At 47.5% G+C, this 14,210-nt stretch overlaps 2 protein-coding genes across 5 annotated transcripts; both read left to right on the top strand.

Annotated features, from left to right (window-relative positions):
- The first annotated feature begins 3,319 nt into the window (after positions 1-3,319).
- Positions 3,320-8,030, top strand: LOC120808940 (ovochymase-2-like). 4 transcript variants are annotated; one of them, XM_078097593.1, is made up of 15 exons: positions 3,320-3,521; positions 3,607-3,704; positions 4,411-4,508; positions 4,598-4,770; positions 4,846-4,941; positions 5,025-5,191; positions 5,323-5,518; positions 5,686-5,718; positions 5,806-5,896; positions 6,031-6,164; positions 6,332-6,475; positions 6,634-6,712; positions 6,785-6,878; positions 6,956-7,087; positions 7,217-8,030. In XM_078097593.1, the coding sequence occupies exons 1-14, from the start codon at positions 3,452-3,454 to the stop codon at positions 7,067-7,069; spliced, it is 1,587 nt and encodes a 528-aa protein (XP_077953719.1). In that variant the 5' UTR covers positions 3,320-3,451; the 3' UTR covers positions 7,070-7,087; positions 7,217-8,030. The 4 variants fall into 4 exon arrangements, with proteins under 4 accessions (XP_077953719.1, XP_077953718.1, XP_077953717.1 ...); XM_078097592.1 differs by having other exon boundaries at positions 6,588-6,712; XM_078097591.1 differs by having other exon boundaries at positions 6,588-6,878.
- Positions 8,031-8,054: 24 nt separating this feature from the next.
- On the top strand, positions 8,055-14,077 carry LOC120808938 (NADH-cytochrome b5 reductase 2). Its single transcript, XM_040162294.2, has 10 exons — positions 8,055-8,193; positions 9,127-9,272; positions 9,358-9,498; positions 10,037-10,109; positions 10,884-10,990; positions 11,197-11,326; positions 11,485-11,568; positions 11,749-11,834; positions 11,923-12,022; positions 13,219-14,077. Exons 1-10 carry the CDS (start codon positions 8,166-8,168, stop codon positions 13,389-13,391), a joined length of 1,068 nt encoding a protein of 355 aa, XP_040018228.2. The 5' UTR covers positions 8,055-8,165; the 3' UTR covers positions 13,392-14,077.
- Positions 14,078-14,210: the final 133 nt, after the last annotated feature.

Raw genomic sequence — 14,210 nt, 5'->3', positions numbered from 1 at the left:
TTCCGTTCCGGGTGTTTACTCTGTGTCCGATCACCTGCACCTTGTGTGTCCCTTGTCGAGTCATTACGTGGTACTAGTTTCCCATGTGAGGGAGTTGTTTGCTTCCCCGTGTCTGGTCCGTGTTTTGCCCTCGGCATTCTGATACTTGAAATAAAGGTATTTTTGTCCGTGCTTTGGCCACCTCGTTACTGTTCCTTGACCCTCTGTGGTCGGTTGTTCGGAATAGACGTTTGGAGGTCATTTATTTTGACATTGTAATCCAGCACATTAACACGATGGTTTGATGGGGGGTCCCATGTGACAACCTACCCCAGAGACAATGTGACAACTAACCCAACCAACTGGAAATTCTTGCTAACTTTAAGGCTATCAACTGGTTATCAAAAACTAAAGCTTTCTCTTCCCCCTTTTTAAGGTAAAAAAGGCTTTGTCATAAACCCATTGTGTAAAAGTCTAGAAGAAAAATATTCTATTTGACATGAAGACACAATGAGTCATCTCACCATATGCTACTGTATTTACGTGAGCTCTAACTCTAATTAAAAAGGTACGGCATTTTTAAATCACCAAGTATTGACTGTAAGGGACAGAGGAATTGAGAATTTGCGTCTCGATCATTCGGCCAGGATAACTGAAAATAAGACATACTAAATTAAAGACTCTTTAGACATGTTTGAAGTCATACAAACACTCTTCTTTGACTTCCTGCCGCTGTCATCAGCTTTACCTCCGCTGCTCCCGTTGCCTAGCAACCTGCCGCCGCTTGATCGTAAAAGCCTTAAAAGCCCAAAAAAGTGCAAAGTACAGATGAAGAAGACAATCTTCTTATTTCATTTAATTTAGGAAGATATGCTTCTCCTCCCGAGCATGATGATATTTCAAAAAAGTAAAAGTACTAATGCAATCTCAAGGCAGACGAGATTCCATCAATACCGTCAATACAGTAGCAGCAAACACATTTTATTTTTTTCTATAGCATAAGATACGAGCTATTTTAACTTTAACCTTAAGATATTACAGAATATGTCCAAGCTACAGTACACACATCGTTTTCCTTCAGTTTGCTGCTGCTTCCTCCGGCTCCATAAAACACAACTAAATGTAAAGTTCATAATCACGCAACAAAACAAAAGGAGCAACGCTCAGATTCTTTGTGTATTTTTTCTGTAACGTTATTGACTTAGAAAGTGATTTTTTAGGTCCATAACGTGTCTGCCTGAACTCACTTTGATCCATTTCTGTTCATAATATGAAGTATAAACTATAAAGTGTGAAAGTTAAGTCCCGGTAACGTAAAGCGCTGGTTGTGTATGTTTGTTATAAATGTATGTTAGTAGATGTTCACAGAACATGGACCCAGGAGGGGCTCAGGTGAGAGTCTGGGTTAACGTTACCACTCAGAGCAGTTTATTCTAGCGTCTTATGTGTCTTTAAAAACACGACATTGGTTACCAACGTCACAGGACTTTAGCGATTTCATAAACTAAGATGTGATGTTATATGTTATATTATTTATATCGGTAGATATTCGAGTGAATTCTATTACTCATGACAGATTGGGACAGTCGCTGCGGATGTTACGTATGAGGTCAACGAATGCGTCCTCAAGGATGCAGCCTGGCGACTTTGAGACACAGCTCCAGAGACAACAGGTGGCTTTAATGTTTAATCTCTTAATAGACAATAAACTGATGAAATGCCTTGTTTGCATCCGGTTTTACATAAAAAAATCACGTATAATAAATGCCTTGAAAACTCTGACGCTCTAAAGCGAAGCACTGACCTGCAGGACTTCTTGGTCCTCTTATTGTGCAACTTTACTTGTTTACTTGTTGGGCAGAAAGATACAAGGAAACAATAATTGGCTCTTGGTGACAGCTGGCCTCCCTTCATGTGTCCGTACAATGCACCGCTCATTAAAACGGTGAAAACAGTCCTTCAGCGTGTTATGCTCTCTGCAACACCTGGCAACCGCCGCCGGGCAACCGCGCCAAGCGGTGAGTCACAAGCAGCCGTGACACCCAGCGGGGCCTCTGGGCTCCATAAACAGGATGAATGGACTGCACTTGTATGGCGCCTTTCTAGTCCTCCGACCCCTCAAAGTTCTTTAACGCTACATGACATCATTCACACACTGACGGACAGGAGAACCATACACACACACACTTGCACACACGCTACATATCTCGTTATTTACTGTTAATTAGAGGGCTTTTGGGCTCTTGCAGTTAATCATACTCATTTTTACAAATCTGTCAATTTTGCTGTTTTGTCGTGGATGACAGAACTTGCAAAAAGGGAAATGTAAATAAAATACACTACAAGAGGAATAAACCATTAAATGAGTTGAAAAAATATTTGAAAAAAAAATATTTTTTTAGACTGGGTCAGTGAGAGTTATTGATCGGCGCAACTGTTTGAAGGTGGAAGGAAGAGAGTTCTGCAAGATCACCAAGATCTGTTGTGACAGTACGATGACTTCCTACACCATCTACACCATCGATACCATCTACTACCGTCGATTCTGCCCATAAGGAATGGAGCCGTACATGGTGGACACCAAACGCCGCGGCCGAGCATTGACCGTCTCAGACTATCATAGCAATTAATCTGTATCAATTACTTGGGTTTGTTTTTATCTCCTCATCCTGAAAAAGTTGAGATAACGATCATTATTTTCACTAGCAAGATCTCATTGGATGATGCATTAAGCCTACTGCCAGCAATAAAATATAATCTGATTGATTGGGGTGACGAGGCACTTAAAATTGGCCTATACATTTTATCAACACTATATGCATTTAACAATATTTGGCCGTGCCATCGCGGCGGTGGAGGTGTTCCTTCAGTGTCATTTGAATCAGACTTTAAGAAACCACCACTTCAACCGGAGCTGCTGTGACAAAGAAAAACAAAGTAGTAAAAACCAAGGATGTAAAGATTAGCTTTCCTAAAACATTTTAACTGCCCGGCCATTATGTGTGAATCCTGCTGTCTTCCCACAGACACAACACCCTAAAATGCTAAAGGAAAATGCGGTCGGGGCATTTCCTGTATCGCTTCTTGTAAAGCTTTGTGTGAAAGGTCACCCTTTCACAACGAGCGCTCTGACTCAGCGAGTACATTCTGTTAACCCAACGCACCGAAGCCACATTCTGTTCTTAAATGTATCCTAGATGAAGCCAAATGTACAGAGGAAGCATGTCTTTGTTATATTGTGTTTCTCGGACTGTGGCTGCAACAGTAACAGCTTCCTACCTGATGGACTGCATTGAGGACAGCATGTCCTCATGCAGCTGTGCTGACCTTGTGACACTTTCCCTCAGTCGATTGCTGCAGCGAACGCGTCTTTGAATGCACCACCGCCTGTTTCACTGCCTTTTTAATGAGTGTCCCCTCACACGGAAGCTTGTTTCCCCGGTGGTGACCATTGTAAAGGAGTCGGGTAGTGATGAGGACCGCTGGCCACCTGCTCCCTCTCTGGGTTTGGATCCACGCTGGCATCAATGCTGTCACAGCAGGTAAGGGAAAACCGTTCCTTATCTTTGATGGATCCTTCACGCAATGAATGCGGGACGTCTGAAAAGATGCCGTCCTGTGTGTCAGGTTCTAAGTGTGGGAGTCCTCGGGTGGGGAGCCCGATGGGTCGCTCTCTGAGGGTGGTTGGGGGAGCCCCGGCCATTTACGGTTCACATCCGTGGCTTGTAAGTAGTCCCACCTTCTTCTCTAAATATTCTTTATTTCAGGGTTTTCCGTTAACAGAGGGTTAGGGTTAACCCGTTACCGGAGGGCTAGGGTCAGGGTTAACCCGTTAATGGAGGGCTAGGGTTAACCCGTTAACGGAGGGCTAGGGTTAGGGTTAACCCGTTAACGGAGGGTTAGGGTTAACCCATTAACGGAGGGTTAGGGTAAACCCGTTAAGGGAGGGTTAGGGTTAACTCGTTAACGGAGGGTTAGGGTAAACCCGTTAACGGAGGGCTAGGGTTAGGGTTAACCCGTTACGGGAGGGTTAGGGTTAACCCATTAACGGAGGGTTAGGGTTAAGCCAGTAACAGAGGGTTAGGTTTAACCCGTTAAGGGAGGGTTAGGGTTAACCCGTTAACGGAGGGCTAGGATTAGGGTAAACCCGTTAAGGGAGGATTAGAGTTAGGGTTATCCCGCTAACGGAGAGTTAGGGTTAGGGTAAACCCGTTAAGGGAGGGTTAGGGTTAGGGCTAACCCTGAGGAATACCTCAGTCTGTGGCCACGCTGGCAGCTTTATGTGAAGCAATGTCAGCTGCTGTGTTGGTCGGCCTTGAGGCCAGACTGGGGGGTCTGGTGGGCATGAGCAGAGGCCACTGGGCCACTGATTGGGAAGGATGATACATCCCTTTGGACTTGTTGTCATTAGTCTAACTTATCTGCGCTCAGGTTTCCCTACGCAACGGGGGCTCTCATTTCTGTGGAGGGGCCATCCTGACTCATCGCTGGATCCTCACCGCGGCACACTGCCTTGCATCGCGCTCAAAGTACTGTTGTCTCTCGCCTCGCCGGTGCAGTATGATGGTCAATGCTCTGAATGCCGGTGCTGTATGTCGCTGTCTTCTCCTCCGTCCAGAGACTTTCTCAGTGGTGTGAGAGTGGCGGTCGGAGAGTTTGACCAGACTGTAGATGATGAAGAGGAGCAGGTTTTTCTCATCAAGTCGGTCTCAGTCCATGAGAAGTACCATCATGCTTTGCCTTTCAGCTATGACATCGCTCTGGTGGAGTTGGATCAGCACATTCTACTAGGCACGTTTCCGTTTTTACCACTAACTCGCTCTGATTACGTTCTGTCCATTTGATGCCATGGGATTTTTTCAACAGGAGCCCGTGTCCAGCCAATATGTCTGCCTTTGCCTAATCAGAGCAATCCGCCTGAAACCAGTTGCATCGTGGGTGGATGGGGCAAGATGAAGGAAAGTAAGTCGTTTTCTTACTCCCAGCAATTACTGTTAGAGCAGACGAGCTTTCATTTTGTAACACTCCACTCTTCTGTTTCCAAGAGGGTTGCCTCCCCGCGGTGCTGAGAGAGGTCCAGTTAGAGCTGGTGGACCCAGCGAAATGTAAACACGTCCTTCAGACTGTGAAGGGTCCAAACAATGCCCAGCAGAGAGCAGCCATGACAGTTCTGTGTGCCGGGCCAGAGATCGGAGGCCGAGACGCCTGCCAGGTTTATTCACTGACCCCCCCCCCCCCCCCCCCCCCCCCTCTCCCGGTTGCCATTAGTCCGTTACCACTCATTCAGTAGCTTCACACATCCTTGCCACTGTTTTACCCCTCCCTTCCCGCCTGTCTGTCCAGGGGGACTCGGGGGGCCCTCTGGTATGTCCGGCGGGCTCAGGGGACTGGGCGGTCCTGGGTGTGACCTCCTGGGGGAAGGGGTGTGGTCGGAGTTGGGGAAACAACAGCAGCCGCCCCCCTTCCAGGAGAGGATCCCCGGGGGTTTTCACGGACGTCCGGCTGCTGCTGCCCTGGATCAAGACTAAACTGCGAGCGGGTGGGTTGAAAACACTGGATCACAGGGTCACAGTTCAGGAGGTGAAGCCAGCAATGAAATGACCTTTGGCCTGTCACACGGAAATATTGAACATTGCACTACTATAATAGCAGAATACTTTGCTGTACACCCGTAAGGACCTTTTGCTGCTGGTGTGTTTTCTACAGCTGATGAGCAGAATGAGGGAACACCGTCATCAGGTGAGCGTCTCGACCGCTCTCTCATCCATATTTCATAAAGCCTCTGTGACGTACACGTTATTCTGTGTGTGTGTGTGTGTGCGCGAGGGCTCTGCGGCGTGAGAGATGGACGCGTCACCGGCCGCGAGGGGCTGCTCAGAAACCCCGCCCTCCCTGGCGATCGCTACGACAACAACCAGTAAGAGAGCTTCCCTACGGACTGGACGTAACTAAGATCTGACATGAAGAAAGAGGGAATCAATCAGCCCATCCTGTGTTGAATGATTACTACAGTGTGCGTGCGTGTGTGTGTGTGTGTGTGTGTGTCTTCAGGTTGTGTGTGTGGAGTATCAGTGTTCCTCCAGGTAACAGCGTTCTACTGGAATTTGACCACTTTGATCTGGAAAGTGACCCTTTCTGTCGCTACGACCGACTCACCGTGTCAGTCGGCACTCAGAGGCCAGTTGGTGAGTTTCTCACACACACACACACACACACACACACACACACACACACACACACACACACACACACACAGTGAGACGAGAGCTGGGCTCTAATCCACCTGAGGCCGGTGCTTGTGTACACATGTATGTACAGCACACACTCACCCGCGCTGCTCTTTCTGTCACAGGGGTTTTCTGTGGAGGGGTCCTTCCCGGCCCGGTGCTGCTGAAGAATTCCCAGCATGCAACACTTGACTTCTCCACCGATGTTGACCGAGCAGGGAGCGGCTTCGCCATCCGGCACCGTGCCGTCCAGGGAAACTCCAGTCTGGGTGGGAAACGTGATTAACATGTGCACACCAACACAAGTGTGTGCTGAACACACACACTGTGTAATAACGCTCGGCGCGCCTGTGTGTGTGTGTGTGTGTGTGTGTGCGTCAGGATGCGGAACCGTCGTGCTCGTTGACGATCTGACCCCCGTCCACAGTCCAAACTACCCACGGTGCTACGGCGAAGACTGTGTCCTCCGCTGGGTTGTCCACGCTCCACAGGGACACGTGGTTAAGGTGACGCAATCAAAGCTAAAAAGGCAGCGTTTCCCTCAGGCGCTCGGGGCTGATTCCGCTGTTGTGCTCCAGCTGGAGTTTTCTGATTTCGACCTGGAGGAGTCGGACGGATGCCTGTACGACTCCCTCACTGTCCTGGGAGATGTGGAGGGGACCGAGGAGATTGGTAGGAGGGATTCATCTCCAGGTCTTTGTTGTGTCTTCAGCCGCAACTGAGCGGTATCTTTCTGCAATGTTTCCTAGTGGTGCTGTGTGGTGGAGATGTTCCTCCTCCCGTCCTCTCCTACCACAGCGTCATGGTGCTTCACTTCACCTCAGACGGCAGCGTCACGCGCCGGGGCTTCAGCGCGACGCTGACGTTCATCAGCAACGCAGGTGTGCACTCGAGCCGAGGAGTCAGATCAGCGCTAAATGCACTGTGACTAGAATGAAATGCAGGGCGATAAAGGATTTGTAAATCAAATGAAAACCTAAGTGACACGACGACTCTCTTTCTCTCTGCAGACCTTCAGCGACCCAGAGGGGGGGGAGAGGTCACACAGACCAGCGCACACGGCACACGCTCGCAGTAGCAACAGCTCCCAATGGCAAACATCGGGTTACTCCAAATCTGAGTAGATGAAGGACGCGTTGCCGCTTCTCTCCCCGACTCCCTGCACACACATAAGAACGGCACGAGCATGAAGGGAAATGTGAAGCAAGAAATGCATTTATACCAACATGATCACGCATGGTTCGTTTCACTACAGCATGATGATGAATTAATAGCGAGGAAGGCCAATAATTTGCTTGTTAAGTTCACTTACGCAGAACTGCCCAGGGAAACTTCTGCCAGCGAAGCAGTTGCAATTAGGACGTTAAGTTGCTCAAAAAGTTCATGCAAATATTAATGATGGATAGCAGGTGGACACTTTCCATGTGGTTGAGTTTTCTGCTAGTGTTAAAAATTCATGCAACTTGCTTAAAAAGCAGTGCGGGGCCACCCTGAGCAGCTCTAGCGTAACAATCAAATGAAGTTACATGAATATAGTACAAAGTATTTATTGGAAATGATGGAATTAGACCAGGATTTTGACAAATTGTGTGTTGTTAATGTGGTTATTCTCTACAACTGGGAGTTTCATTTCTGCTGCATGCTCTGGCAGCAGCACTCCGTGTCCTTCTGGAGACCTTCTGGAGACCTTCTGGAGACCTTCTGGCCTCTGCGGTCCAACGTCGAACACTGACTCTCCACAGAACGGAGGCCTGGTTCATTTGACAATCCTTCTTCCTGTATCATCTCTTACATTTACGAGCTGCCCCGAGACATCTCAGCCGTGCCTTGCTCGTGGGCACATTGACGGGAAGTGTTGACGACGAGCTTATGTCGGCATACCGGTAGACTGTGTGTCACAACATCAGTGGACATCCTGAGACATGTGACGTACTTCTGCTTCTCCGTGCACTCTGGGACATGAAGGAAATCTCGCTGGGGTTCAAAGGTAACAATTTCCCTACAAATGATGACACACAGATGTGGACGTGGTGACGCCTTTGTCTCATTTCCAGTAGTGCCGTCCAAATGTGTAACAAGAGGGACGATGCATCTGTTGCCGGTGTTCCATTCACGATGCCCTTTGTTGCAGTAGTCCCAGATGTGCAGCCGTCCGGCGGCAGAGAGCCCCGATGTGGACCATAATATCAGAGGATCCCAGAATGCATTTTTACACAGGGGCTCATGATGATGAAAACTACAGCAAAGAATCACCAGGGGCAACTTTTCATTTTGTTTTCTACTCTATAGGAAATGATGTTAGCACGCTACCATCCAAGCAAGCGGCCTCCCCCGTGTGGCCTCACGCGGCCACTAAAGACCTTATGAGCTGTTCACTCCATAACCAACCAAAAGCCTCGCTTGCAATGAGATGATTAATGACGACAAGCTATATGATAAATGTAATGATATCACTTCATAGGAGAAATTTTAACACCATGTTTGTGTAGCGCTCACAAATGCTTAATCCGTGGACGTTATTACCCCATTATGAGCTTTCTTTCACGGTAGAAAACGCAAAGAAATCATTTATGTGACGAATAAAGTTGACACGTTATTATTTTCCAACCAACGGGACTTTTGATTTCATCGGAGCGTCCACACACTGAAGCATTGTTTAGTCATTTTTTGTAAAAATGCACCCGTTTTGTGTTCACACAAGCAAGAATTATTGTCCTTATTGATGAACGTACTGTGCAGCACCAGCCGCCTGCTGAGGTGCGTCCCAAGCGCTTTTACCGGTACTGTACCCGTCACGTCTGATTTGGAGAGAGAGAGAGAGAGAACTCGGTGAGGTAAAGTCTCTCCTCCTCTCTCGGTGGTGTGATTTCCAGCCTCTGCTCCTCACCTCCATTGTGTTGTCTTTCTATTGGTTCTTTAGATCCAGGCCACCTTTCACCCAGCACGAAGCCCCGCCCCCCTTCAGAGGCCTGTGTGTGTGTGTGTGTGAGACAGACAGAGAGAAGCTTGACTCAGTGCGGCCTGACAGCCCGGCGGCGTCACGTTGAAACTATGCATCAGAACTTGGTGAGAACGACTCTCTCTCCCCCCTCACTCGCCCGTGCACGGTAACCGTCACGGTTAACCGCTGAGGTTTTGGTTTGTCTTGCAGATTCTCCCGGTGGTGGTGGCTGTTTCAGTGATGGTAGTGACCCTGCTGTACGTCCTCCTGGGGGGACACAAGAAGAAGAAGCTGCCTGTCACTCTGCACGACCCCACGGTTAAATATCCCCTTCCTCTGGTAGACAAACAGGTAGACCTTTAAAAAAAAAATGAGCGTTCACACACAAACCTGATTATGCAGCCAGTTATTATTCGAGTCAAAGGTAATCGTTTCCCTTTAGACCTTTATTCTGTCTGCTGTCGTGTAAACTGTCGTAAAGCAATAAAGCTCTTTTTTACATCTAGATTACAGTGTTGGTTACCCAGCTCGAACCACGCAGCGCATTTAAATCTTTACCTGTAATGTATCCGTGTGACGGATGTGGCTGACTGAGGGAATGGATTATCCACAGAACATACTCGCACAACATCTCCATTTGAACTATTTTGTTTTTTATGAAAACTAGACAACTGAGTGACTTTTGCACAAAAAAATGTCATTTTTCTGCATGTTTTCTGCCTACGATTTACAATTTAATTATAACTGTTTTACCTAAATCTGTAGCTTGAAACCACCTCCACTGACAGAAGGTTGGGTAACTATACAGGTCAAAGGTACCATGTAAACCTCGGAGTTTCCCAGGACATTTATAAGCTGTGTCGGTATTGTGCTGTGTGCCCACGTGCAGGAGATCAACCACGACACAAAGAAATTTCGGTTTGGCCTTCCATCTGCAAATCATGTCCTTGGCCTGCCAGTAGGTACGGAAACAGCCCTCTTCTATTTCTATCTTCGGACAACTAGAAATGCTCCGATCTGCTCACATGTACAAAGCGACTGGTCGTAAGGGTCACAGGTGTTAGAACCCAAAAAGCACAAACACAAAGAAATCCAATCAAAGTTCTTTACTACTTCAGGGGTCAAAACCGGGATATCAGTCCAACAGGAAAGAAAATCCAGAGGGGCGGGCGGGGAATCTGTAGACGAGAAGAGGCGGGTTTCAGAACCAGGATGGCAATCAGGCAGGTGAACAAATCCGAAAAAAGGGGGGGGGGGGCAAGGAGGGAGTTCGTGGTCAAAAAGGCCGGATAAGTCAGAACAGGATCTCAGGTTCATCGAGAACCGCTGGAAAACTAGGCATAAACACGCGAGACAATCTGTCAGAGGGGAAAGTGGAAGTGCGGGGACATAAATGGTGAGGGACCAATGAGGGAATGGGCTGCAGGTGGGACGATGGCAGGACCTGGAACGGCGGTAGAGTTCATTGACGCGCAGGCAGGCGGGAGACAAACTAACGGGATGGAGAATTCGTGACACTTGTATTGCCTCCCGAGGGATTCCAACACATCAGGGTACTGATAAACGGGCAAAAGAGCGATAACATACTACTCTTTTGGGCGTATTCCATTGTCGTTACGGTCGTGTGGACGTCAACTTTAAGACCCGCTTGTCTCCGTCACGAGTCAACCCTTGCGCTCTAACGTTACCCCCCCCCCCCCCCCCCCCCCCCGTCTCACACCTCGGTCCCGGCCCAGGTCAGCACGTGTACCTGTCAGCCAAGGTGAACGGCGGTCTGGTGGTCAGAGCCTACACGCCGGTATCCAGGGACGAGGACCGGGGACACGTGGACCTTGTGCTCAAGGTAGTGACCAGGACTAAACCGCACGTGGCTCTATAGGTTTCATTGTTTTCCAATGAATAAAAGCATCAAACCATGCAACCTGTTTTTGAAAGTTGAGAGTTAGTCATTACCAACGTATGCAGGTTTAGCAATACAAGCTACGCTAGCAATGCTAAGAGGTCAGCAGCAGCAGTGCAGTGAACGACGTGGACTTTGTGTGACCCCAGGTGTACCACAAGAACCGCCACCCTTCCTTCCCAGAGGGGGGGAAGCTGTCCCAGTACCTGGACAACATGTCCATCGGAGACGTCATCGACTTCAGGGGACCCAATGGGCTGCTCGTGTACAAGGGACACGGTACGGTGTGACTGACTGTGTGCGCGGGCGGGGCGAGAGAGAGAGAGAGAGAGAGAGAGAGAGACGAGACGAATGCACGGGGCCCCACCAGCAGATGTCCCCGTGGTACAACACAAGAGTGTCCCTGCTCTAAAGCCCGGCATGTCCCTCCCGCTCAGGCCACTTCTCCATCCGACCAGACAAGAAGTCGGAGCCCAAAGTTCGGAGGTTCAGGCACGTCGGGATGGTTGCCGGGGGAACAGGTCCGTGTCCATTTGTGCGTCACTTTACTGCAAATACTGTAGTGAATCCAATACCACATCAATGACGCACAAAGCTGTCATACTGTTCTCTCTGGACTATATGATGGCACTGTACCTTATCTGAGATGTTGACGTCATCATTCCGTGAAACGACTAATGAAACCCATGTTTTCCCATCAGGTATTACTCCCATGCTGCAATTAATTCGCAGTATCACTGCAGATCCCACTGACGACACCAAGTGCTCCCTCATATTTGCCAACCAGGTCAGCGCCGGGTGGTGTGGTTTTCACGGACATCTCTCCTCGTTTTACAACGAAAACGCCACCTCTCATTTCATTTGCCCCCCGTCAGACGGAGAGAGACATCCTACTGAGGGACGAGCTGGAGGAGGTGAAGAAGAACCACCCCGATAAAGTGAAGCTGTGGTTCACTCTGGACAAACCTCCACGGGGTAAGCCAGCGTGTCTTCAGATGTGGACCTAAAGGAGCACCATGTAGCATCTTAACATTGTCAGCATCCTTCTTTAAAAGGTATTTTTAATATTCCCTCTGGCCCAACTAACCTAACGTCTAAGTAGAGAGGTGTGCTGAGCAGCCTTAGCTGCGACTAATGCAGGTAGCCGAGCACAATAAAAGGTACAGTTATTCTGGTGGTTTTCTCTGCACAACGGTAAGCGAGGAGTCTGCGGGCGGAGTAAACAGTGCACTCATCCGCCTGCCAGAATCATGACTCTAAATGGAAATATCATGTTTTATGGGGAGAAAAAACGTCCAACAGTTTAACACCCACAAACTGTGGTGGAAACTCCTCGTCGTGTTACCATAAAGAACACAGACTCCCTTGTGAGGCTACGTGAATAGGAATTAATCCGTCCCTCGGGTTTCACCGCTGAATATTCAGAGTGGGAGACCGAAACAAAGAGGAAAGTCTCTGCCGGCGGAGGAGGAGGAGGAGGATGGTTCTAGTCAGAGTGGCTTAGCACAGCGCTCGTGTCCACCTTTGCATAATCCTTAAAGCGAGCAGAGTTGAATGAGGATGAAGTGGTTGTATAACGTCTGTTGTAGATCTGCTCCTCTTCTGTCTCTGATTGGCTCTCCACTATGCATCATAACAAGTGTACTTGCTGCTTATTAGCAGTGCGCATTTGTTTGTTTGACTTGTAAAGAGAGATTACAATATGTAGATAAAAGTGCAGCTTGAAAAAAACCGTCATCCAGATTAAATCAGTGACCAGCTGAAATCTTTCCCTGGAGAAAAACAAACAGAGCAGATGGATCCTTCACGTCTTGGCCTATACAAAAAAAGAATTGAATTGAATTCTTTCTCTGGACGTCCCACCTCATGTATGAGAAGAAGACATCCCCCCTTTCCACCCTTTATCTGTGGAAAAAAAAAGATACGGCAACGGTGTTTCATGTTTAGTATTTAGAACTAAAAGCCCGGCTTCTCTGGTTAAGAAGTAATATTATAAGCCATATTATCATATCATATCATATATATATATATATATATGATAATATGGCTTATATGTATATAATATAAATATTAGCACAGATGCAGGAGGGAAGTAAGTTTTTTCATTCACGACTATAAAAAAAAGAAGTTTATCTGATGTTGAAGGTCGATCTTTCGTCTTTGTCCTCAAGAGTGGAGCTACAGTTCCGGGTATGTGACCGGTACCATGATGAAGGACCACCTCCCCGCGCCATCTGCCGACGTCCTCGTCGTCCTGTGCGGCCCTCCACCGATGATCCAGAAGGCCTGTCTCCCAAATCTGGACAAGATAGGACACAGAGCAGAAAACATTTTCGCCTACTAACGTTCTGACTATCGCTTCACAATGTTCCGTTGTGTATCCAAGCAAGTGTGATTCAGACGCAGCAGCACAATGACAATGTATGACAAATACTGCCATCAAAATCACCCCTTAAAATCACTATGACAACTTCTATGGAGTCAGCTACACATTTGGAATCTGTTGGAAGTGTTTCATGGAACTATCTAGCGTGGCCTGTTGCGCCACATCAGCGATTCCCAAAGTGTGGGCCCACTGGTGGTCCGCGAAGGTACTGCAGGTGGGCCGCCAGAGGTCATTTACAATGAATAAATAAAAATGTTTTTAATTTTCAATTTTGAAAAGTTTGAAATTAATATGAAAATGTTTATGATTTAAATTACGTGTTATTCAAAAGGCGCCGCCAAACAAAACAATGTCACATGGGGCACCGTCTAAATATATATGAGCTCCGGAGAAAATGGTACACAAAACATACATTGTCTGTTAACACATTTTTAATCGGTTAAATTCTTAAGGCCATTTAATCATCCCTAGTTTATGCTTTGATCAGAGTTGTGATTAAATGTTTCGGGTGGGCCGCAAAAGTGGGCCGCGGCGTTCTTGAGTTTGGGAACCGCTGCACTACGTCAACAGTAGGACTGTCCTTTAATGACACACGTATTTAGGCTAAAACGGGAACTCATGTGGAATAAAGATGTAAAACAGCAGTGTTGATTTTCAATATTTGTAAATTTAATATTTTATATATATATTTGCTACTAAATATTATTCAAAAATGTGTAATATTTGTGTAAAAAGTCGACAGTGGGAAGATTTTAGGGATGAGCTTAATGAGGCTTA

The sequence above is a fragment of the Gasterosteus aculeatus genome, chromosome Y (assembly GCF_964276395.1).
Source record: "Gasterosteus aculeatus chromosome Y, fGasAcu3.hap1.1, whole genome shotgun sequence".
In the NCBI taxonomy this organism is placed as follows: domain Eukaryota; kingdom Metazoa; phylum Chordata; class Actinopteri; order Perciformes; family Gasterosteidae; genus Gasterosteus; species Gasterosteus aculeatus.
Note: the sequence above shows the minus strand (reverse complement) of the source record. Positions and strands in the feature narration are given on the sequence as shown.

Bases quoted from the DNA above. Each gene is read 5' to 3' on its own strand.
- LOC120808940 (XM_078097591.1), top strand. From the start codon at position 3,452: ATGAGGACCGCTGGCCACCTGCTCCCTCTCTGGGTTTGGATCCACGCT. The intron at 3,522-3,606 runs GTAAGGGAAAAC...CCTGTGTGTCAG, and splicing joins CATCAATGCTGTCACAGCAG to GTTCTAAGTGTGGGAGTCCT. The intron at 5,519-5,685 runs GTGGGTTGAAAA...TGTTTTCTACAG, and splicing joins CAAGACTAAACTGCGAGCGG to CTGATGAGCAGAATGAGGGA.
- LOC120808938 (XM_040162294.2), top strand. From the start codon at position 8,166: ATGAAGGAAATCTCGCTGGGGTTCAAAG. The intron at 9,273-9,357 runs GTGAGAACGACT...TTTGTCTTGCAG, and splicing joins AAACTATGCATCAGAACTTG to ATTCTCCCGGTGGTGGTGGC. The intron at 11,835-11,922 runs GTCAGCGCCGGG...GCCCCCCGTCAG, and splicing joins CCCTCATATTTGCCAACCAG to ACGGAGAGAGACATCCTACT.